The sequence below is a fragment of the Gallus gallus genome, chromosome 23 (genome assembly GCF_016699485.2).
Source record: "Gallus gallus isolate bGalGal1 chromosome 23, bGalGal1.mat.broiler.GRCg7b, whole genome shotgun sequence".
In the NCBI taxonomy this organism is placed as follows: domain Eukaryota; kingdom Metazoa; phylum Chordata; class Aves; order Galliformes; family Phasianidae; genus Gallus; species Gallus gallus.
The window spans coordinates 2,443,758-2,471,219 of record NC_052554.1 but is presented as its reverse complement, the minus strand read 5'-3'; the positions used below and the strand labels follow the sequence as shown (position 1 = coordinate 2,471,219).

At 57.2% G+C, this 27,462-nt stretch overlaps 2 protein-coding genes across 7 annotated transcripts; both read right to left on the bottom strand.

Moving 5' to 3' along the window:
- Positions 1-114: 114 nt before the first annotated feature.
- On the bottom strand, positions 115-12,579 carry SESN2 (sestrin 2). 5 transcript variants are annotated; one of them, XM_040651974.2, is made up of 10 exons: positions 10,113-12,579; positions 4,856-4,921; positions 3,783-3,980; positions 3,365-3,547; positions 2,897-3,106; positions 2,567-2,717; positions 2,359-2,474; positions 2,021-2,211; positions 1,737-1,881; positions 115-1,635 (listed from the first exon to the last, which is right to left on the bottom strand). In XM_040651974.2, the coding sequence occupies exons 1-10, from the start codon at positions 10,674-10,676 to the stop codon at positions 1,549-1,551; spliced, it is 1,911 nt and encodes a 636-aa protein (XP_040507908.1). In that variant the 5' UTR covers positions 10,677-12,579; the 3' UTR covers positions 115-1,548. The 5 variants fall into 5 exon arrangements, with proteins under 5 accessions (XP_040507908.1, XP_015153193.2, XP_024998811.2 ...); XM_015297707.4 differs by lacking the exon at positions 10,113-12,579 and adding an exon at positions 7,516-7,742; XM_025143043.3 differs by lacking the exon at positions 10,113-12,579 and adding an exon at positions 5,828-7,543.
- On the bottom strand, positions 11,869-27,291 carry FAM76A (family with sequence similarity 76 member A). Of its 2 annotated transcripts, XM_046903569.1 has the most exons (10): positions 27,194-27,291; positions 25,206-25,270; positions 24,347-24,401; positions 23,626-23,778; positions 22,631-22,788; positions 22,027-22,113; positions 21,256-21,387; positions 16,968-17,103; positions 16,405-16,506; positions 11,869-13,896 (listed from the first exon to the last, which is right to left on the bottom strand). In XM_046903569.1, the coding sequence occupies exons 1-10, from the start codon at positions 27,272-27,274 to the stop codon at positions 13,810-13,812; spliced, it is 1,056 nt and encodes a 351-aa protein (XP_046759525.1). In that variant the 5' UTR covers positions 27,275-27,291; the 3' UTR covers positions 11,869-13,809. The 2 variants fall into 2 exon arrangements, with proteins under 2 accessions (XP_046759525.1, NP_001026548.1); NM_001031377.3 differs by lacking the exon at positions 21,256-21,387.
- Between the last annotated feature and the right edge of the window lie 171 nt (positions 27,292-27,462).

The window sequence follows — 27,462 nt, the reverse complement described above, 5'->3', positions numbered from 1 at the left end:
GGGTGCTGCTGCACGCTGACCCCCATCGTGTATCGCAGCATTGGGGGGGGTGGGGGGGGGGTGAAGCTCAGCTCAGGGGCAGTTGGGCCAAAGAACAACAGCCGCCCAATGATAAAAAAAAAAAGAATTTATTCAGTTTCAGACGAGGTCTGCAATGAAGTCCCCGTGGAGGTTCGGGGCCCACATAGGAGCACAAACACTCAACAACCAGAAATAAGTTAAAGTGGAGCTGTGGTGCAGCAGAGACAAACCCAGGGCGGTGCTGCGGCATAAGGGGGGGTTCCCCACGGCTCCCCCAGCGACCCGCACTGAGGGGAAAGGCACACGGGGGGGGGGGGGGGGAGGGCATGGGCACCCCATAGCCCAGCCCAGCAGTGCTCCAAGGAACCCCCCCTGGGCAGTGTGCTGTGCAATAAAGTGCAGCAGGGGATGGGATGGGATGGGGGGGGGCATTGAGGTCCCTCATGCTGCAGGAGAGCAGCTGAGCTCCGTTCTCAACACCCCCCCCCCCCCCGGCATTGACATGCTGTGTGCAGCAAGCTCACGCTTTGGAGTGATGGGCAGGGAAAGGAGAAGTGCTGCCCTTCTATTGGCACTGAGCCCCACTGCCCCAAAGGGACCCGGGGAGGGGGGGGGGGGCAGCAACCTCCCCTTGTCCTCAATACAGGGACTGAATGCATGAGAGCAGAGCTGAGGGAGCACTGCTGCAGCAGAGCCAAGAGCACCATGCATGCATGGGGGGGAGTTTTGCACGGGGGGGGGGGGGGGGAAGGGGGGGTTGGCACCCAGTGGGCACAGTGTGGATCTGATGGGTGACACCAAAACCCAACCCAACCCCCATCGGTATGGGGGGAGGTGGGCAATGGGGGTAATGGGGATGCAGAAGGAGGGAGCGAAGCCTCACCCCAGCAGCAGGCAGGGAGAGATGGCAGAGGATGCAGCACAGATCCCCCCCCCCCTCCCAGCTCCCCATTGCAGTGGCACAGAGCAGGCAGGGGGTGCATGGAGGGGGGTGGGAAAGGCACTGCGGGTGCTGCAGCCCCCACCCTAATCCCTGCCCAGCGCCTGGGCTGAAGGCACTTCCAGTCCCCAATTGCGGGGGGCTCGGGCTGAGCCCTGGGGTGGAGGGGGTGCGGAGGGGACACCGACACCTCTGTGCCTTCAGCCCCCTGCAGTCCGCGTGCAGGAGGACATATCACATACCTGAGGGTCAGGATGGGGCTGGGGGGGGGCACAGCAGCATCACTGCTGAGGTCACCCCAGGGAAAGGGGCTCAGCTCCACGCCCCCCCCCACACAAGGCACACGGCAGCCCAACTTCCACCCACCCCACAGGGGCACGGGGGGCGCTCGGAGACCCCCCTATCCCAGGATAAGAGGCACAGATACCCCAACTCACCCCTCCGTATCTCTACACCCATAAGGCAGGAGGCAACATCCCAACACAGTCCTCACAATGCTGGCTCCCGCCCCCCCGGTCCCAGCCCGCCCCCCCACCCCCCCCATAGCAGGAGGAGGAGGACGGGGGGTGGGGGGGAGCGGGGGGCCGTCAGGTCATGTAACGTGTGACGGCACGCAGGGCATACAGCAGGGCAGCCTGCAGCCGGGCCTCCAGCAGCAGCAGGTTGACGTGGACCTACAGCAGGACAGCAGGGTCAGGGCATGGGGGGGCTGAGCCCCAGAGCCCCAAAGGAGGGGGAAATCGGGGGGGGGGGTGGGGGGTGTGGGGGTCAGCACCTTTTCTGAGTGCTTGAAGTGCCTCCAGAACTGTGCATACATCCTCTTGGTGGTCTTCTCTGGGTAGCAAGCCACCGTCTTGATGTACACCTTCAGGCTGCGCTCCAGCAGCTGGTTCACCTCCCCGTAGTCGTAGTCATCATAGCTGGGGGGCAATGGGGGGTTGGGGGGGGTATGTCAGCCCTGTGCCACAACCCCTGCCCATCGGGACACCCGTTTCCAGCCCCTACAGCCCCTTATAGCTGAATGGGGGGGGGGTGTTGGGGACCACACGGGGGACCCACCGGATGCCGAAGACGCAGTGCACGTAATTCCAGATGGCGCGGCGCAGCATGGAGGTGTCGACCCCGCAGTGCATGGCGATGGTGTTGTAGGTCAGGTTGTAAACCACCTGGAACTTCTCGTCCAGCAGCTGCCCCACGTCGGGGTACAGCCGGTTGATGAGGGAGAAGCCGTGGTCCTCCCAGGTGTAGTCCTATAGGGAAAGGGTGCGGGGCAGGACGGTCACCCCCTCCATCCCATCCCCAACCCCCATCTCCCGACGCCGCTGCTTTGGCTCCGGCCCAATCCCAGCCCACAGCCCCACGTGTGGCGCCCCACGGTTGGGGTGAGTGGGACCCACCTGAGCACGGAAGGTGGGGGGCGCCTGCTCGCCGCGCCGCGTGAAGTCCTTATAGCCAAACTCGGGGTCCTCCACGAAGCACAGCACGCCGGACTGCAGGGCACGGTCTGGGCCATCTGCAAGGCGCAGCTGTGAGCACCGGGATGGGGCCGTCCCGCAGCCCGGCAATGGGGCCACCACCCCCATAGGGACCCCCCCCGCCTCGTACCCGATGGGGCCACCAGCAAACTCTCCGTCTTCTCCAGCTCGAAGCGCGTGGCCATCTCCTCCTGCGTGACGCCCTCCTCCTCCCTCTGGCTGTCCCGCAGCAGCTGCATCCGCTCCATCAGTGCCTCCACCTCACGCACGGCATCCCTGCCCTGGGGAAAGGGGGGTGGGGGGTATCAGTGCCACTGGGGGGGCTGCGAGCGCGGTGCCACCCCCCCAAACCTCCACACAAGGGGCCGACCCCACAGCCCATCCTTTGGGGTTTATGGGGGAGAGCCCAGCAGGACGGCACCGCCCCACATGGTGGGGATTCCCACCCCCCGCTTCTTACCCCTGAGCACCCCGTGCCGTCCTCAGCGGTGGGGCTGCCGTCGCTGTGGGGTGAGGGGGGTCTGCAGCCGTGCCCCCCATCCTGCCCCGCCTCAGGGTTGATGCCGCAGCCGAACACGAAGGAGGCGAGAGAGTGGTAATGGGTGAGCAGCACCAGCGCCTGCACCAGCTCTGCCAGCGACCAGCTGTGCTCCCCTGTCTTCAGCAGCGCCTGTGGGGGGACATGGGGGGAGGGGAGGGGGGGGGACAACAACTGGGGTCAGCTTCTGTGTCCCCACATCCCACGGTGGAGGTGGGATGGCATTTGGGATGTGCTCCCTGTATACACCACGTGCTCCCAGCCACCACCCCCCCTTCCCCATCCACCCACCTGACTTATGGCCCCAAAAGGGCGAAATCCAGGGAGCGACGTGGCCCCCCCAGGACCCCCAACCCCCCACCCCCATGACCGCATTTTGGGGTCTCCTACCTCGATGTGCTCCTTGGTGATGAGCCAGGGCCGGTGTGCCAGCAGCTTGTTGATCTCATTCAGGTTCCTGAGCTTCTGGGGGGCGCAGTGCAGCCCCTGCAGCCACGCCGGGTTGCCCCCCGCCTGCAGGAACTCCCCCATGTGCAGCCCCACCAGGTAGGTGCATTGGTGCCGGGCTGCTGCCTGCGGGGACAGCCGGACGGTCAGCCCCAACCCCAATACGAGCCTCTGGAGAAGCCACACCGGGACCCCACCACTACCCAGAGGGGTCTCCCTGGGGTCACAACTCAGACACGGGGGGGGCTCTGCACCCCGACGTCAGCCCTCTGGCTGTAAAAGGGTGCTGGGAACCCCAAAACCGACCCCAAAGTGGCTTCTGAGGGCTGGCATCGCCCACCCCCGGGGGTCCCACGCTCACCATGATGGCGATGTAGTGGCGTTTGTGGTAGGGGAGGGGGCCGTCCATGCGCAGCAGGAGGTACTGCGTCTTCCAGAAGCTGCTCAGGTACTGCGGGTGCAGCCCCATCACCATCGTGATGTTGTCCACACGGCCGCCAGAGACGAAGGCTTCGATCAGCAGCTGCCGCCGACCGCTCTCAATGCCCTCCTGCAGGATCTGGATCCCACAGACCCCATTTAGGGCCGCTTCCCCCAAAGGATGCCCCCCCCTCAGCCCCCATTTAGGGCCACTCACCCAAAGAATGCCCTCCCAGCCCCTATACAGGGCCACTCACCCCAAAAGATGCCCTCCAGCCTCCATTTAAAGCCACTCACCCCAAAGGATGCCCCCCCCAGTCCCCCTTTAGGGCCGCTCACCCCAAAGGACGCACCCCTGCCCCTATATAGGGCCACTTACCCCAAAGGATGCCCTCCCCCCAGCCCCCATATAGGGCCACTCACCCCAGAAGATGCCCTCCAGCCCCCATTTAAAGCCCCTCACCCCAAAGGGCGCATCCCAGCCCTATAGGGGCTCACCCAAAGGATGCCCCCCCCCCCCCCCCCCCAGCCCCCATTTAGGGCCGCTCACCCCAAAGGCTGCTCCCATCCGCCCGCCTCCTGCCCGGAATGGACACCTCCGACTGCGCCCACCGCCCGACCCCCCATCCCCACGGGGTGAGCTGGGACCGGGGGACCCCATGGCAGCCCCACACAGCCCGCTCAGCACCGGGTTGTTTATGCGGCGGGGAGGAGCCGAAGCCGCTCAGCCCCCCCCGGCACAGTGACGGCAGCGCAGCGCTATCTCTGCCCGAGGTGGAACCATCTGCGTGTCGGCACCCGGCGCTGCGATAGGGCTGCGGGGATCCCCGGCTTTGGGGTGGGAGGCGCAGCCCCAACACTACGCGCGGAGCACCGTTCGGGCCAACAGCGACGCTCCTCCCCAGCATCCCACCCACCCCCCACCCCCCCCAGCCGGGTACCGCCACTGAGAGCCCCCACCCCAATAGAGCCGCGTCCCCACCGCCCGTGGGGGCCGCCCCCCCCCCCTCTTACCTCCTCCGCAGGGATGAAGGCGCTGGGCCCCCTCCCCAGCTGCGGGGGCACCGGGATCCCTCTGTCCTACAGGGAGGAAAGAGCAGCGCTGTCAGCCCCGGGATGGGGGTGACGTGGGGACGCGGGGCTGTCACCGGATGGGTGACTCAGGGCCGGACACCCCCCCCACCCCCACCCCCCCTCCGGCCACGGCCATCGGCGGCGGGCGTTGCGTTGCGTTGCGTTGCGTCAGGCTGATGAAATCACGGCTGAGTGTTGCCGGGAGGTGCGACGGCGGGACGGGGCCGGGAGGAGCCGCAGAGCCTTCACAGCCGTGCGCAGCCCGGGAGGGTTCAACGGGGAAAAGCAAAGCTCAGAGCGCGGGGGGGGGTGGGTGTTCCATGTCCCCCCCCCACCCCACGTCCGTGCCCACCTGCACTGCGGGACCGGGAGCCCTGCAGCCTCCTATGGGTTCGCAGGGACGGAGCAGAGCCTGAAACCCCCACGCAGCCCCCACACTGCGGGGCTGCCCCCACAGCCCCCATCCCATTTGAGGGCTGATGGGAGACACGCACAGCACTGCTGCCGCACCACGGGGAACACCTGCAGCAATCCCCCACTGCACGCTCCCATTTCCCCCAGCCCCTCTGCCGGAGGGATGCGGGGCAGCGGTGGGACACCGGGACCAGCAATAGGGACAGGCTGTGCTCCACCACCTCTGCGGGGATCCCTGCAAGCAGAGGATGCCTCACACAGCAGACATCCACACCTCGCGGGGCCGGGAAGGCTGAGATGCAGCCCATGCAGAGATCCCACATCCCCCACCCTGGATGGGACCCCTCAGCACAGATCAGAGCGCACCCATCTCCCAGCAGCGCCCTCCAAAACCACCCCAAAAAGCACAGCAGGGCTCCCTCAGCCCATGGAGGCAAAGCTCTGCCCCACACCTACACCCCCCCAACCCCCCCAACCTCCCAGCAGCAGCACATTCACCTGCAGGACACAACGGGACATGGCACAGCGGGGCTGCACGTGTCCCCCCCCAGCAAGAGGGCTCTCCAACAGTGTCAGCACCCACACAGCGCTGCTCTGCCAGCTGTCCCCACAGCACTGCAGCACAGCGGGGGGCACAGCGCCCATCCCAAATAGGACGATGGGATGGGATGGGGGGGGGGTTGACACGAGGCGGCCAGGTGGCAGCTGTCAGTGCAGCCACGCACTCCCGGCGTGATGGGCAGCGAGTCACTGTGGGCAGCACGGCCCCGTGGGCACCCCATGGGCACCCCATGGGCACCCCCATTCCCACGGCCCCGAGCTCATGGGGCGCTGCTGCCCTGAGTCACAGCGGAAGCAGCAGTGGGGTGACAGCGGGGTGACAGCGGGGCCGGGCTCGTGCCATTGGTGCTGAGTGCTGCTTTGACTCACAGTGGCCAAACCGGTGGAGAAGGAGCAGCTGAGCGGGCCGGAGAGCAACGGAGAAACCCCATAACACAAAGCTGCACTCCCCCCCCTCACCCCCCCCCCCAAAAGCAGCCGGGACTCAGCGCAGCCCTCCCTGCTGTGACGGCTCAGGGTGACCTTTGGAGGTGCATTTTAATCATTGCTGTAATGTTTTGCTGCGTGAAGCAATCCTGCTCTTAACCCCCGCCGTGCTGCTGTGGGGCAGCGCTCAGCGCCGCGTTCTGCGGGGGGGGAAACTGAGGCACGGCGGCGATGGGCCGAACTGAGTGGGCCCCAAAGCACACAGCCGGGCTGCAGGGGGTGCAGGGGGGGCTCAGCCCCGAATGGAGCACCCGGGGGAAGGAGTTAATGCCCACAGAGCGGTGCCAAACGTTGCCCTGCGCTGCTGCCAGGGCTCGGTCAGGTGTTGGAAAATCACTCCTGATAAGGAGAGGTAAAACAAACGCCCCGCAGAGACCCTCTGAAAACCACCGCGCATCTCAGGGTTGGGGGCTCAGCACAGCCCCACCGATGGCTGCCCCCGCCTACAAACAGGGGCAACCCCCAAACCCGGGGGGATGCAGCGGGAGAGCCCTGCAGAGCTGCGTGGACCCCCCAGGACCCCCAGTGCAAACAGCTCTGAGTTCTGCGGGACCTTTCCCAGCCCTTCGAGTGGCCCCACATGGGACGTGGGGGGCTGCTGCCCTACACCTACACCTGTATGGGGGCCCAGACCCGCTGGGATGGGGACTGATTGCTATGGGGACGCAGCTCAGGGTCACACCGCCCTCCCGCCCCACTCAGCCCCAGCGCAGCGGAGCACCCACACAGCGCCTGGCAGTGGGGCGGCGCACCCCCATCCCAAACCGATCGGCTGCAGAGGGGGCGCTGTGCGCAAAGCACCCCAACTTCAGCTCCCCCAATGGCACCGGGGAGCCGACGGGAGCCACAGGGTGGGACGCAGCACATGGATATCCCCCCCCCCCCCCCCGTGCCTCAGTTTCCCCCCCAGACCCCCAACTGTCCCCACAACCCCTCCGCCAGCAGCTCCGGAGGGCGCTGCGGACCCCACACAGCCACCCTATGGATGGGGACCGCCCCGTCCGTGGCAGAGGGCACTTCCCATACAACGCAGCCTTCGGCCAAACGACCCCAAGAGGAGCACCGGGGGGGGAACCCAAACCCCAAAGCTCCGCGCGGTCCCCCGGTCGGGCAGTGGGGCGGCGGTGCCCCTCCCTTACCTCCTCGCCCCGCAGAGCGCCGCATCCCAAACGCTCCTCCAGCCCCGGAGGGCAGCACTGCGAGCCGGCCACCAGCATGGCGCCGCGACGGGGACACCGCGAGGACGGCTACGGAGCGCTCATAGCCACAACGCCGCGCTCCGGGGCCGCTTTTGGGGTCGCGGAGCTTTTTGGGGCCGCAGCTCTTTTTGGGGCCGTCGGACCCGGAGCGCTCTTTCATAGAGGGTGTGAATGGGCGCCGGCCACGCCCCCTCCCGTCGCCTCCACCAATGGCATCGCGGGGGCGTGACCGACGCCTGCCCGCCCGCCAATCGGCGACGGGCGCGCGGGGCATGCTGGGAGCTGTAGTTTGTTTTGCTCCTCTCGCAGCCCCTTCCCCTCCCGACCCCCACCCGGTGACGCGGGGTTTGAGGAGCGCACGGAACCGCTCGGGGTACGGCGAGGAGCCGCGGGCCGAGCCGGAATGAGAACAAAATCGTTCAAGAACCAACGATAAAATAACACCGCGTGATGAAAATACCGGCGATCGCAGCCCCCCGGCAGCCCCAGCCACAAGCGCTGATAACAATCTGCTGCTCCTTGACAGCTCGCACACGGCAAAGTCCAGCAAACAGCCCTCGCTGCACAAACAACTCCGGCTTTGCCTGGTAACGGCCTCCTCCCACCTCCTCCCACCTCCTCCCACCTCCTCCCACCTCCTGCCGCCCCGCTCCGGCCGCCGTCCATGAGCGGCGGGCAGCCCGGCTCGGTGGCGCCGTGCCGGCCTCGGGATGGGGGCGACGCGGAGCGGGCAGCTGCTCCGGTGCCCCTCTGCTGTCACGGCGTGTTGGGGTCTGCAAACGGCCCCACCGGTCCGGGTGTGCGGTTTGGGGGTGGGGATCCCCGCGGCCGTCAGCCCCGGGGGGGGGGGGGGGGATCGGGGGATCAAATCCTGGCCGGGTTCAGCGCTGCTGGGAGCAGCAGTGACAGCTCGCTGCGCGCTGGGATGCGGCGTAATTAACGGGCTGAGCAATTAGGGGGCTCTGCGGGGCTGGGTGCAGCCCGGGGCACTCCCAGTCTGTCCCCCAATGATGGGCGCCTGGAGCTGCGGGTGCCCAAAGTCCCCCTTCCGCCCCCCAGACCGCCCACTGAGCAGTTGGGGTCCCGGCCCACCCCACGGTGGAGACCCCTCCGTTCCCAGCCCTAAATCTGCAGGATGGAAGCAAGGAAGGGAACACAGAGACGGTGACCCCATGGGTGACCCCATGCCGGGGGGCGTTTGGGTTTGCCCCGTTTTGGGGGCAGTAGGGGGGGGGAGGGCTGCCTCTCCTTCCCCCCTCCCCAAAGCCCTGGGCACGAACTGGAGCGCAGCGGGGCCGTGGGCACACACCAGGCATGGGTGTGGGGTGCCAAGCAGAGAACCCCAAAGCATCCCCTGTGAGGGCCACGAGGGCTGCACCAGGAGGACGCTCAGCCGGCGCCGGGCCGTGCCCCGCTGCGGTGCTGTGCACTCACTCAGCAATAAGGAGCTGCACACCGTTCCCCATCTGCTCAGCAGCTCCGGGTCAGGCGACCCCGGCCTTCCCTGCAGCCTCAGCACTTTTCCTGTTGTGTTTGCGCTGCTCCTTCCCACGCAGCAGCCGGTGTGGGCCGGCAGCAGCTTCACCCCCTCGAGAGCAGCCTGGCAGAGCGGGCTGTGCTGGGGGCACCTCTGGCCCCGGGGGTTTCTCTGGCCCCATCCCACGGGGTGCTGTTCCTTCCCCAGGACCAAGCTGGCAGCATCCCCAGGGACAACACCTGGGGGTCCCTCACTGCCCACCCCGTGAGCTGCCGTGGAAAAGCCAGGCAGGGTTTTGCCCCGGTTTGAGCTTGCTAGGAAATAAACTGGTTCGGTGTGGCATTAGCTCTGTGCTGCCCAATCCTGGTAGCATTCACTGTGCAGCAGCAGCTCGGCTCCTTACGGCGCTCATAGGTGGCAATAAGAAGCAGTGTTTTCTCGAGGGGAAACCCAGCGTGGGACTGAGCACCCCTGCTTCTAGAAACACCCATCACGGCTCGCTAATTACACAGGGCCTGAGAATGCCCCGGTTAACAAGATGCTGACTGTACAAGTCTGCTGATTTAGTTTAACAGCGCGCTGTAAGAAAGCTAAACAGGAAGGCGAGCCCAATTGCCTCAGATAAGTCACCTGAGAGCAAACAGAGGGTGGTGTGGGGTGAGCTGCCGCCCTCCAGGACCCCGAGGACGGGGAGGGCAGAAGTGGGGCTGCCCAGGGAGCGGGGAAGTGCTGTGTGGGAGCACTCAGAGGGGACCCGACCCAAAACAGCAGCACGGGGATTCGCAGGGGAGCCTTTGGACTCATGCACATCCCGGGGCTTCCTTTGGGAGAAGGCAAAGGGCAGCGAGTTGTGGCCGAGAGAGAGGCAGAGCAAGGCTGGAGCTCGCCTCCCTGCATCAGGAACAACACAGCCTTCTGTGCTTTAAAGGCTGCGAAGAGCCCGAGTTATGTGTTTTGAGAGGCAGACTTGCTGCCCCCGGGGCACGCCACAGAGCCAGGGCTCCCAGAAAGCCCCAGCAATTAGGCAAGGAGTGGAAGGGAGCCGTTAGGGGGTAATTACCGGCTGGGGAAGGCAGCTTGCTTCTGCTGCGGGTTCACTCCTGCTGCAGGTACGTGTTGTCAGGCTGCAAAACCGTTTATTCATTCCTGTATACGAGTTGCAGATCCTCGCCAAGGGGCCTGCAAGGCTGGAAAGCAGTTTGCTGCAAGTAATTACTTGAAAAAACAAACAAACAGCGCTAATCCTCCCGGTTAGATCCGGAGAAACGCTTCGCAAGAGGTTCTCACCGTGCCCCGAAGTCCCACCTGCAGCTGCACAGGTCAGCACTGCTGGTACTGCAGCCCTTGGGCTTCGAGGTCTGTGGGATAGGAGATCACTGCTGGGAGCAGGCAGGGCGGCCGCACGCCTGCCCACCTGAAACCGGGCTGAAACGGAGCAGCTCTGCCCCACACGTCTCATTTTTGCCCCCGATTTCAGCTGGCAGAGATCAGTGTGTAATACCCTTTTCAAGTGCGTCCAACCGCCGTCAAAACCCTCTTTTTTTCCTGAGGCTTTGGAATAGGAACGGAGCAATCTCAGCCCCACACAATAAGTATATGTGTACAGATAGCCTTCTGCAAGCATTCCGAGTGCTTCAGAAGGAGTGGATGAGCCGCAGGGAGGAGGGAAGTGTGCGCTGGCAGATAAAGGCAGGAGCCGCCCGTTGCCCAGAGAGGCATTGCTGGGCACTGCACACACTGCCCCTTTGAAACCCTCTGCTGGAGGTGCAGAGCTGAGGGCACGGAGGCTGCGAGCACTGAGCCTTGGGTAAATCAAGCCCTTATCTGCCTCCCTGCCTGCTATAAACGGGGCTAAGTGGGCAGGCTCAAGGATACGGCCAGGCTTGTGCTGCGCTCAGCAGAGATAAGGTGAAGCCCTACTGGCACACTTCTGCAGTGCTGCCTGGTATGGAAACAAGCCCAGATTGCTCCGTGTGCTCACATCCAGCAAACCTGGGGTGAAAACCCTGAGGGAGTGGGAAAACAGCCACGGAAACAGCTCAAGCCTTCCCCAGAGAGAGGGGAAGAGAGCTTGCATCCAAGCCTGCCACGTGCCTCGCTATGAAGCTGCACCCATAGGGGCTGAGGAGGGGGGTGGGGAGCACTTCCAGGTGGGAATCACCTTTGGGTATTGCATTTCTGCTGCTATTGGACGCTGCTGAAGAGAAACAGACCTGCTTTCCTCTCAGAATAGTCCCACCTGTGGCTGAGAGAAGGGGAAGACCTCAGGAACAGCACTTAGCATAGAGTCATAGACTCATAGAATGGCCTGGGTTGAAAAGGACCATAATGGTCATTTAGTTTCAACCCCCCCGCTGTGTGCAGGGTCACCAACCAGCAGCCCAGGCTGCCCAGAGCCACATCCAGCCTGGCCTTGAATGCCTGCAGGGATGGGGCACCCACAGCCTCCTTGGGCAACTCACATCTGTACCTTAAAAGAACCCTTCTCCTCTGGGCTTCCTATGGAGGAGATACTGCGTCTGTGCTCTGCCTCTGTTGCTGTGGTTGGGGAATAAAGCAGAGATGTGGTCTGACAGCAGCAGGTCGGTCCTGGGAAGCGGGACGTAACCAAGTAACGCGGATCCTAGCAACAGCCCTGATTGGGATTTAAAGATAGAAACAAAAGTAGGAGCAGAGCAAACAATGGAGAGCAGCATCTCCTTCCCAGGCACCCAAAGCCTGAAGGCGTGGGGCTGAAGCTCAGCCTGCAGGGCACGGAGCAGCGCCTGGCGCCGGTGCTTTGCTTTAAGGCCAAGAGAAAGCATCAGACACACAGCTGAGCATTTTGGAAAACGCTTTAACATTTGTCAGAGTTTGGTACAAATCAAAGCATCCCTTTTGAAAATCTCCCTTATTACAAACATACAAAGAAAACGATGCTGTTACTACAAATCAGCCGCTACTCAACTCTTTGTTGTTCTTTTGTCACCATTAAAAAAAACAAAAACAAAACAACAGAAAACCTCAATCGTATGCACAGGGCCTCCCCCCAACCCCCCCCCCAACCCCATAACCCCCCCACGTGGGTCTGTCTGTGGAGGGAAGCAGAAAAAAAGCAGAGCCCCCGACTAAAAAAAATCCCACCCATGCACCTCATTGTCTAAAAACGTGTGAAGTATAAAATTAGGTGAGGCTTTTCCAGCTGTTGCACTCTGGCAAAGCCCAACAACCCTTCTGTTTTTTGTATTCCCTTTCCCTCCCATCAGAAACCTCTCGGAAAAGAAGAAGGGAACAAAAAAACAAGAGATGTGGCAGTGTCTGATGCTGCAGCGTGTGCTCCTTCCATGCCGGAAGCCAACATCATCAAAAAGTGCCTTTGAGTAAAGTCATCTTCAGTAACAACAAAAAGCAGAAAAAACCCCTATCACAAAGTCTAGTTAAAAGCTGAATAAAAAGCCTGGCAGAGCAAGCAGCCCTGCTTCTCCTTTTCACTACCTACCCTCGGTGCTGCTCCACACTAAGGGGTCGCCCCCTCCTCCTCTGCCCCCAGGGGCTCCGAGCCCTGAGCTGCTTCTTCATGCCCTGCGTGGAGCTGGGATGCCATGGAGCAAACTGCTGGTTCCTCCCATTGCCAAGTGCTTCTGTGCCCCCCCTCAGGCGCCTGGGGGGCGCCCACCCCCACAGGCCTCAGCAGGAGGAGCCGTGGGCTCCGCTCGGCCCGTTTCTGAGAAGCACTGGGAGCTTTCGTAGCCCTTTTATTCTGCTGGCTTTGGGTTGGCAGTGAGAAATGCCCCCGGAGAGCCCCGAGAAATGCTTCCTGGCTGGGGATGCTGCCTCAGTAAGCACTTTCCTGGAGCCAACCTGGCCCCTGCTTCTGCATCTGGGAGGGAGCAGAGGGGGAGGGGAAGGGGGGGAGAGGGCGAACTCAGTGCGGGGTCTGAGGGAGTGCAGGAAACAGCCGAGCCTTGAACCGTCCTCAAGTAAACAGATGGGAGTAAATGCTCGATCACATCAAGTCCCAGAGGCCACGAAGTGACCGTGGCAATGGGAGACGAGGTGGGTCTGGGGAGGTATCGTCACCCTCTGGCTCATAACCCAAAAGCTACGGTAACAAAACCCCAAACCAAGCAGTCAAGTTTGTCAAGCTGACGTCAGAAAAATAAAAGAGGGGGAAAAAAAACCCAAAAAAATAAAAAAAAACACAAAAAATCCCCCCCACCCTCCGAGATAAATACACAGCCCCCATCTTGGAAGCACTCTCAAAAGGATGGACGAACCGTTCTCAGCAGTGGCACAACCTTCCAGTCACAGCTGTAGGGCTGGTGATGCATCGGCTTCCTTTCCAAGAGGGAACAGTTCAGAGAAATCAAGCTCCCACCACACAGCTCCTGTCTCATCTGCAGAACAACTGGCCATGGCTATTGCCTCACAGCAGCAGGTCTGAAACCAGCAAGCAGTCTGTAATGCAGCAGGTTCCTGTTTGCTAATACAAAGAGTTGGCAGTGGTAGTAACTGGTCAGTTCTTCCAGTCAGCAGTACTTCAGGGGGGATTTGGGGTGCCTGGGACCTCTCCCCACGGATGGCCATGATACAGAACAGAATTCAGAGACCAGACACACTCAAGCATGCTGTCGAAAGGCAACACACCCCAGGCGTTTCCATCGAGTCCACAGCAGTGGGATAGTGACAACACTGAGGTTTTGGCTTCCAGCGATCAGGCAGGCCTCCTAGACTCCTTGGCTAATGCTGGGGAAAGCTCCCACACTGGGGGTTTGGTTTTAAGGGGAGGTTATTGCTCCCGACTTCTCAGGCTTTTTGCCCTTGGATAGGGCAGCTGCTTGCTTCAGGAGTTCTCTGTTCTTGGCCTGAAAACACAGTGAAAATGGGTGTTTAATTGAAGGGATCACCATCAGTTCTCGGGGTCCAAGCAGTGCCTGGACAGAACTGCTGGCATCCTGCAGGCAGAGGAGGAAGGAGCGAGGTGCTGCTGTGTGGCACCACAGCACACGTCAAGAACCTCACTGCTACCACTCAGAAAGGGCTCTTCCCACCCCTTCCCCCTCACATCCCCCCGCTGTAACTGAGACGTGGGCTGGACCTTAACAGCTTCCACAGAGAAATGTGACAAACGCGCCGAGCCAGCCAAGGACACTCATCAAGGTCAGCAGGGCTGGCTTTCCTTCCTTCCCTTCCCCTTCCATCAGCCACCGCGCTTTGGCAGCACAAGAAGTGGTGGGGAATAGTTCCTAGTGACTCAAGCTCCCATCTCGACTCTTGTTTCAGCGAGTCAAAGGCAAATGTCTCCTGTCTCACACACTCACCCACATCCAGAGGGCAAGGAGGAAAAGCTCGCTCTATTCTCCAGCTTTATTTCACCCTCAGCTTCTTGAGATGCTGCCAGTGTTTTTGCCAGGACTCAGCACTGCACTGACTGCATCCCCACAAGGAGCCTTCTGAACACATCAGAGGACCAAAACACGACTCTCTCGTTTGAAACAAGTTCAAAAGGATGGCAACTTACAAACAAGGCTCTTCAGCCTCTCAGACCAAACTTCTGAGCTCACTCACCTGCAGCCTACACAGTAATTCATGCTATTTCAGCAGGATAAGGGGAGAACCCATGCAAAACCTGATACAGCCCTTCTGCACTGGTTTGCACCAGTGAATGATTGGACATGCAAACATTATTAGAGCAATTAAACCCTCAGCTCCCGTGCTGCGTGTGGTAAAGCAGCTTCTTTTGCCTCCTACATACTGGAAGAACACAGTCCACCTGCTGCCCCCCCATGAAAAATAAACCAGGACAAAAGAAACCAGGAGCACATTCAAGAAGTGAACGATATGTACACTTTGAGGCACCTACAGCACACCAAGATGATTTGAACTTTTATTTTGGAATCAGTGAGGAAAGTTTCCAGAGCCTCAGTCAATAGCAGCTGAAGTAGAACATTCAGACAGAGGAAAGGAGGAGGTCAGGGCAGTCCCACCGAGCTAAGGACAGGACAGCACCATGGGACAGACATGCAAGCCCCTCTCCACCCAGCAGAGCAGGGTGGCAAACCCACTCGTGGATCTGATGCTTCCTCTTTCTGCTCAGAATTGAGCAAGTTTAAAGCTGTTGGAAGGTGTATGACAGCTTTCAAGACAGATATGCTCTTATAACTGCAGCAAAGGCAGCAACAGGACATACTCCTCCCATACACAGAGTGACCAGCATGCCCTGTCTTGGGAAACTGCTGCAAGGACGGAGGTCATCTCCCAGCTGGGGAGGCAATCAGAACGTGGGGGTTTGTGCTAGTGGAAAAATGTCTGTTCAGAACTGCAAGTCATCCTTTGCAGGCCACCCAGAGATCTGAGATAGGAGCAGCTCTAGGCTGAAGCAGGCTGTGCAGGATCATGGAAGCAGGACACAGACCCAAGGCTTTGGCTGCCATCAGTCTCTGAATCGCAACCCAACCGTGCTGCCCTGGGGAGCACAGCAAGCCCCCTGCACACCACGCAGACATCCCAGCTTTCAGACAGGCTTACGTTGCTTCACAGCGTGCACCACGATGGACGCCAGCTTTCTGACAAAAACTGTAACCTCCAAAACCTGCCGTCTTCTCTAATAATTAACTTGGGTGTGTGCTGATGGAGGAGGGGCTGTTTTCTCAGCAGGAGCATAAGCCTTTTGTCTCATCCCCTCCCACCTCTCACTGCTAGGGCTTTAGATCATTATAAACCCCCAGGGTAATTAAAGGGGTGCAAAGTTCATTTCTAAGTCTGACTTCTTCCCTGTAACCAGCTCCCCTTTGACCCCATCTCTTCAGTGCCTTGCAGTGTATTCATGCTGATAGTCTGTCTAGTGTTTCCATGGCCGTGACAAGAATCCTGCTCTCCCTGTTCCCTCCAGCTCAGGGACTTCTTTATTTGGACTACAGATACAGCGCTGAAGAAACTGCCAGTTGTTTCTCGATCTTTGTTCCCTTTGGTTACTGGTCACATAAATCACCCTGAGAGCTACGTGGTGTGAGGAGCTGACAAAGGTTCTACAGTCTGGAGGAACAGGTTTAGACCTGATTTTGGCAATAAGTCAAAGGAGTTTGACAGTTCCCTTCTAGCCTGTAGGGGACACAACGCAGTGCTTTACAACGCAGTGAGGCTGAGCCCAAGTAGAGAGCAGCAAGAAGGATATAAATAGGGGGTACAAGGCACTGCAGCCTGGTGCAGAGCTGGGGGACGGCTTGCCAGGCAGAGCAGAGGCTGGAGGACAGGGCTGAGGAGCATTAGCAGAGCTGTGTGTGCAAAGGCTCACGGCTTGTTCCCATCAGGAGTGTCCTCAGTCACTCCTGGGTGCAGCACAGCTCAGCAAATTAGAACAAAAATGCAGTCACCTGTAACTGCTCCATGACCTCCTTGTGCGTCTTCTCCATTTGGTTCATCTTTGCTCTCATCTGCGACTCCTGGTACTGCAAGTCGGCCTTCAGCTCTGTGATCTGCAGACACACCAACAAAGAGTGCATGAGATGGAAGAAGCGGCTGCTCTCGCCCCACAAGAACTCTGCCACAGAAAGTGCCTGATACCAGATGAGTTTGGAAACACACTGAGGTAGCAGGGGGAGAGCAACAGGACCAACACGGCATTACAGAGCTGCACAGAGCAGCAGAAGCACCCAGGGTGCTGCTCTTGCTCTGCACAGAGCTGTAGGTTTTCTCTGGGTCTTGCCCCCACTCGGAGGTATGAGAGAGTGGTTGGAAAATGACCCTTTATGAAATAAGTTTCCCCTAGGTGGGTCCTGAAAGCCTCTTCAGCTTTGGAAAGGAGGCAGCCTGGAAGCAGCCAGAAAACCTTCTGCTGACTACGGTATGAAAAGCTAGACTTGGTTTGTGCGTGATCTGTGTGAACATGCCAGCTGTCAGCGTGCTGGGGGTGGGGGAAGCAAGCCAAGGGCTGTACCTTCTTCTCCTTCTCCAAAATCATCTGATCTTTCTGGTGCAGCATCTTCTTTAAAGTAGCCACCTCCTCCTTCAGCTGGGCAATGATAACGAAGTGGTCAGTGCCAGGAGAGTCCAGGGCGAGGTCCGGAGAAAAGCTGCAGCAGAGAACAGAGAATGGCTCTCATCACAACCCCTTCACCAAGGCAGAGGAATTCCCACACAGATGGCACTCAAAGAAGAAAGGGAACTGCTCCAGGACACGCATCGTGCCCTGCAAGCATGCAACATCTGGAGGTGTTACCTGTACCCCTGCCCTGAATGCCACAGGGAATTTGGGAAGCACAAAGATGGGCAACAGTGTGATAAACTGAGTTGTGTTCCTGCACAGTTAGCAGGGACAGAGGGCTGCTACGGGTGCACATCAGTTGGCATCTGCAGCAATCAAACGGTAATGATCTATTTTCAAACCAAAGAGCTGAGGACAGCAGTCAGAGAGCTCATGAAACCTTACGCAACCACTTAGGAACTCTCTTCGCTCACAGGCAGTCCTTGGATGTCCAGCAAAACTTTTCACTCAATGTAAACAAACATGTTGGCAAGGAGGGAACACGAAAGAGAAACAAACAACCTCCAAGTTAAACAAACAAAGCCAAAACAGACACCTAGATTAAAGTCAGCGCTGTCCTCAGCAGGGAAAAGGGGGAAAAGACACACAGGACTTTTGTATTTTGATTCCCCCGTGATACAGCAATGTAGGAAGAAGCTTTGTTGCCACTGCAGAGCAGACAGGACTCTCTCCAGGAAGACAGAAATAGCTGAGGACCTGCTCAGAAACAGCTTAGGCTAAACTTAAGCAACAGCTGAAAACCCATCTGGATGTAAATCACCCTGCAGAGGTAATCCACACATCTCCCTGTCAGACACCCAGCCATCAGGGCAGCCATCCGCAGCGTGGAACTACAGCTGCATTTCAGATCATAAGAAATGATAAGCTGCTGCCACAGGTCCAGAGAGCTCACCTGATCTTTGCCTGCCTTTTGTTCCCCACCACTGTAATGGTAAGCTTGATTTTTATCTCGTGGTGCTGAAAGGGCAGCAGGCTCCCAGCCCCACACACTTGAAATTGCTGCACATAAATATATAACAGTAATAAAAACGACAACAAAGTTCCACCTCGAAGGTTACTTAAAGTCTGCCCGTTATCAGACAGCACCACTGCTGTGTACAGCCCGGGATACCTGAATGCTGACATTTTCTGAAAGCCTCCAGAGCAGATCAACACACATCCTACGGCTCACATTCAGCACTAAAACTGGGAGCTGCAGCATCTGGAGGAAGGCACTGCAGGTCTGAGGGCAAACACAGCTCCCCCAGCGTTGCCTCCCAAGCTCCTCCAGGCTCCCAGTCCCCAGCCATACAGCAGGATGGAGCACTGGCTACTCGTAGAGGTTTCCTCCAGCGTCTGGAAAGAATCCATTTTCTAATTAAAAGCACAGCCTACACTGATTGGATTGGAGAGCAGGAATGTAGCAGAAAACCTCTTTCCACCACCGTGCTGGGGGTTTACAGGGGGGAACTAAACACGGGCAGCAGCTTCACCGACCTGAAAGCCACAGGTCAGCCCTGCAGCACTGAGAGAAAGCTTGGCAAGGAGAAAGCCAGAGCTGGGGAGAGCTGTCTGCAGGGGACAGCTTGCTCCGCACAGCTGCAGCATGCTGACAGCAGAGCCCGCTCCATTAGGATGTTGCAGGTCTCTGGGTTTGCTATTGGCTCGTCGCACTGCAGCTCTTGAGTGCAGATGTCCATATGTGCAGACTGCACCTCTGTTTTGAAACCATGCCTGAACGCAGCTCCCTGAAAGCAGAGGCTCTGTGACATGATAGTGGGTGCTCCAGTGCCTTTCTAACAGTAGCCTTCATGTCCCACTCAGTGCAAAGGGAGAAGAAAAAGGAGGGGGAAGAAAAAAAACAACAAAGCAGCCTGCACAGATGGTAAAAACCCTCAACTCTTCCTCACCGAATTCTTCTGGCCCAAAACAAACTCTAGCTTGCACCAATCCCTTGCCCGGGCAGGCTTCCCTGCTGCCATGTCCTGGGGTGATGCAGAGTGCTGGGAGACGCTCACGTTTCCCTGAGCAGCTCAGACAGGAACAGTTCACTCCCAGGCAGCCTCTATTGCAGCAGCCACAGAGCCACGGAGTGAGAGTGGCTCTGCCACCCAGAGGAGAGAAGGAACAGGAAGGCCATCAGCCTCCTGCAGAGCGGGAGGAAAAACGCCAAAGGCACATCTCTCCCCTCCTTTAACTATCAGATTAAAAATTAAACCAAGCAACAGACCCCAAACACATTCTCTCTATAAGTAAACTCCATCACCAGGCTTGCAGCCTGTTCAGACAGTTTGGAGGGATGCGTGCTCTCCATGTGTGAGCAGCCTAAAATTCATGCCTCTAATTAAAGCAAATTGATGAGCTCCCATGGCTTTCATTGGGGATGGAGTTAAAAATGGAGCCCTTCCAAAGGCACCTGCCTCTTTCCATTGAGTGGAACAGGAAGCAAACTGGCTGCCTTACACTCAACACCTGTTAAATGAATGAAATTAGGCAAAATGAAACGCCAAGCTTAAAGGTTCTGCTATTCAAGGGGCACAATGCAAGCTGACCAAAGCAGCATCCAAATATCACCAACGACAAAAATACACTCAGTCCTCAGAAGTCCATTCAGGAATCAGCATGAGGGGCTGCAGGTGAAGCCAGGGTGCTCATGCATGCATGGGGAGTGCAGGGCAGAAGGGCACAGGCAGAGAAGTGAGGTTTGTAAGGCAGGATCTTCTGGGAGCTGCACCCAGAGCTGCTGCTGGGGAGCACTGCTCTGTGGGAGGCAGGGCTGCTGCTAACTCCTCTCAGAGCCCACCCAGAATCACACAAAGCCACCCATTAAATGACCACTGGAAAATGCTCAGCCTCCTGAACACAGGCACTGAGAGCATCCTCTGCTCAGAAACATGAGAACACAGATACACAGAGCTCAGAGGCAGTTCAGTAGGACACAGAAAAGAAATTCCCATTGCATCCACAGAAGAGCAACAATTTTGGGTAAGCTGGACCCTGCTGAGGGTGTTACCACAGGTAGGAACCCAAGCATGCCCAAATTTTGCCTGGCTGAAGGCTGCACAAGTTTGGCTGGAGCCAGAAGCTGAGACACACTGTAAGAAAGGTGCAGCGACCCCAGCAGGGAGAGGTGCTGTTCACAAAGGCAGCCCCGAGCTCCACACCCAGCCTGCAGCTCCAGGAGGGCTGTGGGGTGGAGAGCCTCACAGAAAATGGGGCAGGGATGGGGGCTGCTGAGGGCTTCGTCCTCCGCAGCTCCACAAACACAGTAAAGCACCATTATTATTCCACTCAAGAAATACAGCCATGGGTCTATTTAAGGCAGCTGCAGCATTTTCCACAGCACGTTGCTGGAGCTCTTTAGGAGCTGCTAAAATTACACACAGTTTGTTACTGGGATTCATCAAAAAAAAAGTCTGTGGCAAGGAGCACAGCCTTGGCAGAAGCCATACTGACAGCATCTGACACAAGCAAATAGAAATAAAGGCACTTGGTTCTTCTAATGCACACTCCTGATTGCAAACAAACGACTGAGCAACTGATGACAGAGCACAGGACTTTTTGCTCCCTGGATATTTTCAAGCCAGCAGTGGATTTGTCTCACCCCAGGCTTTAGCAAGCAGGTGAAATCACCTGGCCCTGTCCTACAGCCGGGACTGCAGCCTCAGGAGGGGAGCAGGGGGATAACAGGGCTCCAGAAGGATAGCAGTACTGATGGGCTACACTGTGCTGCAGAGATCTGGCTCCAGTCTCTCCTCCAGCTCCACCAGCATTAAAAGCAGTCAGATGAATTCTCTGAACACTTCATGCTCAACTGGAGCTCCTCAGCCACAGTTAACTCTGATTTCTTTTTCCAACTTTTAACTGAAAATTCTGTTCAGGTGATAAATGGTCTTGCAGACTGCTCTGTGGGAATCACTGCCTTATAAAAATATTCTATTTCACATAACAGCAATTTGCATATTAACAAACATTGACTAGATATCAACAGCGTCTACAGGAGAGATGTAATGTGTGACTGTAAAGAAAAGACCTCCAGTTACCAGTGGTTTAACAGACCCCTTGGCACTGAGAAGCCTGCACCACGCTCCCATCTCACTGCTGTTTGGAAGCAGATCCATCGAGAGGGACAGTTTCCATGTGTGAGACAGTTCCCAGGGAGGGAGGGCAACAGGGGGGAGAAAACAACAGGTGATCTCACTTCAGGATGTCAGTGCCTTGAGAAACAGGACAATGGTGGGCACCGAGACTCTGTTGGGAAGCAGCCCACTGCGCCAACGTGGACGGGGCACTCTGGATAGGGGGGCAAAGCATCTCGGGAGAGGAAGGAACGCTGAGAATCAGAGAGGAAAGGGAGGAATGAAAATATGCATGTACAAGACCATAAAAAAAAAAAATCCATCTCAATTTCCTGTTTCTGCTAGTGCCTCCCATTCTGCTGCACGTGCAGTCAGCAAAGACAGCATAAACTGTGACAGCAGAATGGGACTGGCTGCTTTCAAGCAAAGCCTGATTGCTCGTCCCACCCCCAGAAGGCAGGAGGGGAAGTAGGAGGTGGGCTTTGATCCTCTCCTCTGGGGCCATCTCTCCTCTGAGAGCCCAGAAAGCACAAAAACCACACAACTCAACTGTACAGCGCAGCCAACAGCCAGCCTTCCCCTGCAGCTGCAGGGGGAGGATACAGTTGATCGGGTTGCAGTTTTTGTAACTGCTGGGGAGCTCAGCCAACAAGCAACTTCTGTTCTAACAGGTACAGGCACTGGGTATTATTTTCCTTTCCAAAGCTGTCTAAGTGCTCACTAACGCTGGCCTGTCAGATTCTGGAAGCTGCTAAAGCAGCCCCTTGAGGTCCCAGAGCCCAAGATCCCTGCTCTAAGCATCAAGTTTCCCACTGTTCACACAGAACTCTTACATAAAACTTAGCAAGCAAGACCACCCACCCACCCACAATTTCCCCAGATAACAGGCTCACCTGTCACCATTGGCAGATATGGCATCAAACTTGGCTTTCTTCTTTGGGATTTCATTCTGAATAGAAGAGGTGGATAAGGTTTTCTGGCTAGAAAAACAAGGAAACTGTATGTCAGAGCCTGAATGACTTGCAGTCAGAGACAGAGGAGCAAATACACGTTCCCACCCACTTTCAGCCTATTAAAACAAGATTTCTTAGTACGAGAAAGAACAATTAAAAATTCACTCCTTGAAGAGCAGCTGGAGACTAAAAATAAACAGAAAACAATGTGTCAGTCCAATCAGTAGGTAGGTGAGGAACTCATGCTTAAAATCTGTATTTCAATCATCAGATTTTACAAACCCAACTTAGCTTTAATTGTATACAAGTTCAGTAAGTTGAATCACTAAGAACTGTCAGATCACAAGTCTACACCACAACAAGTGTTTGCAAAGGAGTGAGGCCTGACTTAGGCACATTGACCCCAGCAACAGCCAACTGCCAAACTGGTGCTGATGGCCAAGGTGCTGCTCCACGTTACTTCGAGGCGTGTGGAGCAGCCTGGCATTCTCTTTGCTCACCCCAGAGGCAAGCCCTGCACAACAGAACAGCCTGTGCAGGCTACCTGTTATAGTGGCTGCCGCTGCTGAGCCTGCTGTACTGCTCCTTCTCTTGCAGGCTGGCTCGGGAGGAGCTGCTCAGGTGCTTGCACTGCTCTTTGGTCTTCTGTAGGACCCGTTTGTAGGACAGTGTGCATAACCAGCAGAGCAGCTTTCCATCCACCTGGAGGGCATGAAAGAGAGACATTTTTGTCTTGCTTCCTGCCCACAAACAAAGCAGAGAAGACAAGAAGCACCTTCAGGCTTTAAGATCACATACAAATGAGCAGCAATTCAAAAAGGATCCCTTCAGTGCTCAGAAAGCCACTTGGCATGGCTGGTGCAATGCACTCATTAACAGCAGCTAACTCATCCTAACTTCAGTCTCTTCCAAGCTTTGCTTACAGACTGGCTTTTAACACCCAGAACATCAACAGGACAGTCTAACTCCACTGGGATTTCTGTCAAAGGAAAGCCAAGGAATGGCAGATGACAGGGCAGTCACTGGAGAGCACAAGAGCCACAGTTTCTGCTCAAGGAGGATCAGCAGGAGGACAGGATTCAAAACAAACAATAGATCTTTATAGCCTGCAGAAAGCAGGCTTTAGAAATACACAAGTAGGAAGCTCTTATGTTATTTAAATAAAGGATGTGCAGGAGCCACAGGACAGCTGTGGAGGTACACGCTTCCAACACCTCAGGCTACAGCACCAGTACTGCTCCTGCCCCTCTCCCCCTGCAGGCAGCTCAGGCTTTGCTCAGAGGCCCCTCCTCCTTTGTCCCCTCACCTGTCTTCATGCTAAATATAAGAGATCTTTCTCAGAAGAGCTGGCAAAGGAGCAAAAGGGCACAAAGGCTAAACAGCTCCAAAACATGGCTCCCAAAGCAAAATTCAACTCCAAAAAATATTTTACAGTCAAGAGGGATCCGCTTTAGAAACACTGGAGATCTGTGAAAGGAGGGAAGAGCCACTGTGATCAGCTCCTTTACCTTTTCAGCCTCCTTTAACAGAGATACTGACCTTCTTTCTGTCATCCTTTCGGTCAAAGGCACACTGCTGCTTGCACTGCTCACAGGAGTGTGGAGGTCCATACTTCTTTTCTGAGTTTGTGCAACGCTGACACTTGTTGCCAATAAACGCTGCGATGATGTTGCAGTACTGGCAAGGTTTTGGCTTAAAGAAACAAGAAAGACCAATATAGCAGTGCCTTCTAATGACATTAACGCATTGTTTTTTCCCCTTCCCCCCAGCACTTCTAAACATCTATTTCCCTATACCAAGCTAACTGTAACACCGATCCAGGAGACGTAACTACATCTGGACCCCTGGCCTCTGGCCAAGTTCATTTAGGCACAAAACCTATGCCCTCTACCAAGTGTCAGGAAATCTTCAGAAATATTTATCACCAAAACAGAAACAATCAAAATCTCTGCTTCAGATCTCACACAAGCAGGAAAACAGATTTATCGCTGCTTCCAGTAAGCAAATTCAGTTTGTATGACCACATTCTTGTTTCAATTGGATATGGAATGGTTCATTTCCCGACCTAAAATGATGCAGAGCTGCTCTTTCCCATACTAAAAGAAAAGGTAAAAGCTTCACGCTTGAGAGACCTGCATATTATTGATCAATCATGCTATTACAACAGAGCCAGCCCATAAACTGCTTTGGGGCTCAGCAGCATAAAGACAAGAAAGATGAAAGGAGAAGAGGCTGGTGAGAACAAGCCCCGCTCACTTACTGTGCCATAGAGCTTCACGTTCTGAGCACACTTCTTGCATATCGTGTTGGTTTTGCTGTGAAGAAGGACAGACCATGTCATTAACACCTCCCCAAAGAAAACTACATCTCTGTGGTTAGGATCCCCCGCTCCCCCAGGCTCCCCCAGGCTCTGTCTCTAGTGGCAAGACTGCACTCATCTTCACTAGGGCCCCTGATATCAAAGTGCATCTCCTATTCCCATCTGGTTGAGGATAATTTGGCAAAAAGTAGTCTTATTAGGTGGTATCTTTTAATTAAGGCATCCCCAGATGACGCCAGTTTTTTGTCCTGACAAATGCAAGCGTCTGATCACTGGCTAATTGGCAGCAGGCATGATTCAGCACTGGTGACAGCCTCACTTCTGGAGGAGGTCTGTGCTCGATTACAAGGTTAAGGCAGGTCAGGCACAGAGGTATATTTGTCCAACAAACACAGGAAAGAACATCTCCACGCAATGCACAAGTTATGCTCATCAGCTCCTGGGTTTACCTATCGTTCCTCTGTAATCTACACAACTTGCAAAAGGCAGGATCGCAGCTAAAGGAAGTATATCAAATGATTTTTAGATACCAGAATCAGGTAGGAGAAAACATGGGAAGACTCCCCCCAGTCCTTCACTGGAAGACACCGTTGAGTGCTGACCAAACCAAAAAACATGCAATAGGTGCAAATCTAAGGACACTGCACAGGCACACTGATTCGCCCAGCAGACGTTTAAGGCCAAAGGTCTCCCACAAAAACAATCAAACTCAACCATGAAAGGTGTGGGAACATTACGGTTCGCCAGGTGCATCCGCCTTAAGGAAACCACCAGCCTGCCCAGCACATCAGTCATTTACCTTTCCTGCTGGAATTCAGTCCTGCAGTAAGTGCATTTAACAATGGGATGCGCAATCCGGCACTCCTGCAACAATAGAGCATTGTGTGAGGTGCAGTGCTTCTCCCACACGCTGTCTCCCCAAACCCCAGGTCTCCTGCTGACCTCCACTCCCACCACACACACTCACACTCAACAAACTCCAAACGTTTCCTCCCTGTACAGTCACCTTGCTCTTAGAAGGGCTGAGAGCAGAGGAAGGGTGACAGGAATGGCATGTGTCACGGGTGACCCAGAAGTAAACTGTGATTTGTAACAAGGGCTATTTGTGCCCAACGCCCACAGACGAGGGTCAGGGCTGGCCCCACCTCCGGTGCAGAACGTGCAGTCCTATCACAGTTATTCACCTCCCTGCTCTCCAAAGCTTCCTGTGCCCAGAGTGCCTCCAGCTCAGCTCTCTCCCCTCCCCAGCACACTCAGGAGGTTCCCCTCCACCTGCCTGCATTGCCCCATTTCCGTCACCTACGCCAGGGTGCTCCATTTCCTGTTCTCCCCCTTCTCCATCTCATCCCTGATCTCATTCTTCCCCACTCAGGTTGTCCCCCAAGTTTCATCTCCCCACTTCAAGATACCATAAAAGCTGTCCCTAAATGTCCCCAGACTCCCCTCAAACACCTTGGGACCCCCCAGCTGCCCCACGCCTCTCCCCTTGCTACGAGGCACCCTCACAAGCAGCCCTTCTGATGCTCCCAGGCCGCTTGTCTCAAACCTTCCCCCAGATGCCATAGGGAGCCCCCAGTGACCCACAGCTCCCAGCCCCCCCCAATCTCCCCCTCAAATATGCCCCAAACATCCTCTCAACAGCTTTGTGACTCCCTCCCAAATGCCCCCACACCCCTAAACAGCCTTCAGTGCTTTCCAGTCCCCCCGAGGAACAGCCCCTCATAATCCCCCAACACCACATCCTCAAGCCCCCAGGCTCTCCCAGCTGCCCCCTCACCCCTATCTTCCTCCAAATGCCCCCAGGACACCATCCCTGCAGCCCCCACCCACTCACCACCTTCCATTCACCCCAAGCCCCCCTGCTACACTTCTTGATGAGTCCCAAGAAGCCCCCACTCCAAGACCTCAGCCACCCTCGGGGGAGGCCCAGCCCACAGGGCCTCCCACTAAGCAGCCCTCTAAGTGTCCCCAAACCCCCAAATCCCCTCCCAGTTGCCCTCCCTCAAACTCAGCACCCCTGCTGCCCCTTGCCCTTCCATCAAGACCCCCCAACTTACCCCAAGAACCACCTCCCACCTTAACACCAAGAACCACTCCCACTTTCCCTCAGGATCCACCCCTTATCTCCGCACTCCCCACTTTCCCTCAGAGGCACCTCCGTTAACCCCAGGACCCCCCACTTTACCTCAGCACCTCCTCTCTGCTTCAGTACCCTCCCACTTTACCTCGAGACCCCTCACTTTACCTCAGGATGCTCCACTTCCCCTCAGAACTCTCCCAGTTTTACACCCGAACCACCCCCACTTTACCTCAGACCTCCCCACCCCAATCCACCTCAGGAACCCCCCTACAACTCAGGGACCCCCCCTCCTCTCCCTCAGAGGCGCCTCAGGACCCCCAGTTGACCTCAGGACCCCAAATTCACCTCAGGACCCCCCCACTTTCACCTCAGGACGTTCCCATTTCCCTCTCAGAGCCCCCTCCACCAAAAATCACACCCACTTTACCTCACGACCCCCCTTTTCCTTCACTACCCCCGACTTTACCTTAGAGGCCTCCCCGTGTCCTCACCTCACCGCCTTCGCGCCCAAACCACCCCCCCTTCACCTCAGTCCTCCCGCCCCCCATCTTACCTCAGGACTCCCCTTTACCTCACCCCCCCCCCCCCCTCCCCACCACGCCTTCCCTCACAGGCCCCCGGCCTTTACCTCCGTGACCCTCCGCCCCCCTCCGCTGTCCCTCCCCGCAGCCCCAGCCGCTCCCCCCGCTGCCGGCCGTCCCCCGGACCTTGCAGAGCTGCTGGCCCTGGCTGAGCGCCTCGAAGGGGAAGCGCTGGTGACACTTGGTGCAGGCGTACAGCGCCGCCATCCCGCCGCCGCGCTGACAGGCGCAGCCCAAACCGCCGCGGCCACCCGCCTGCTCGCTCCGCCCCCACCGGCCGTCCCGCCTCTCTAATTGGCTGCCTCCCGCATCGCTCACAGCGATCCGGCTTTTCGTTGGTTCACGCAGACGTCGCTCTAGAAATGGGGCGGGGCGGAGCCGCCTCCTCCCCTCCG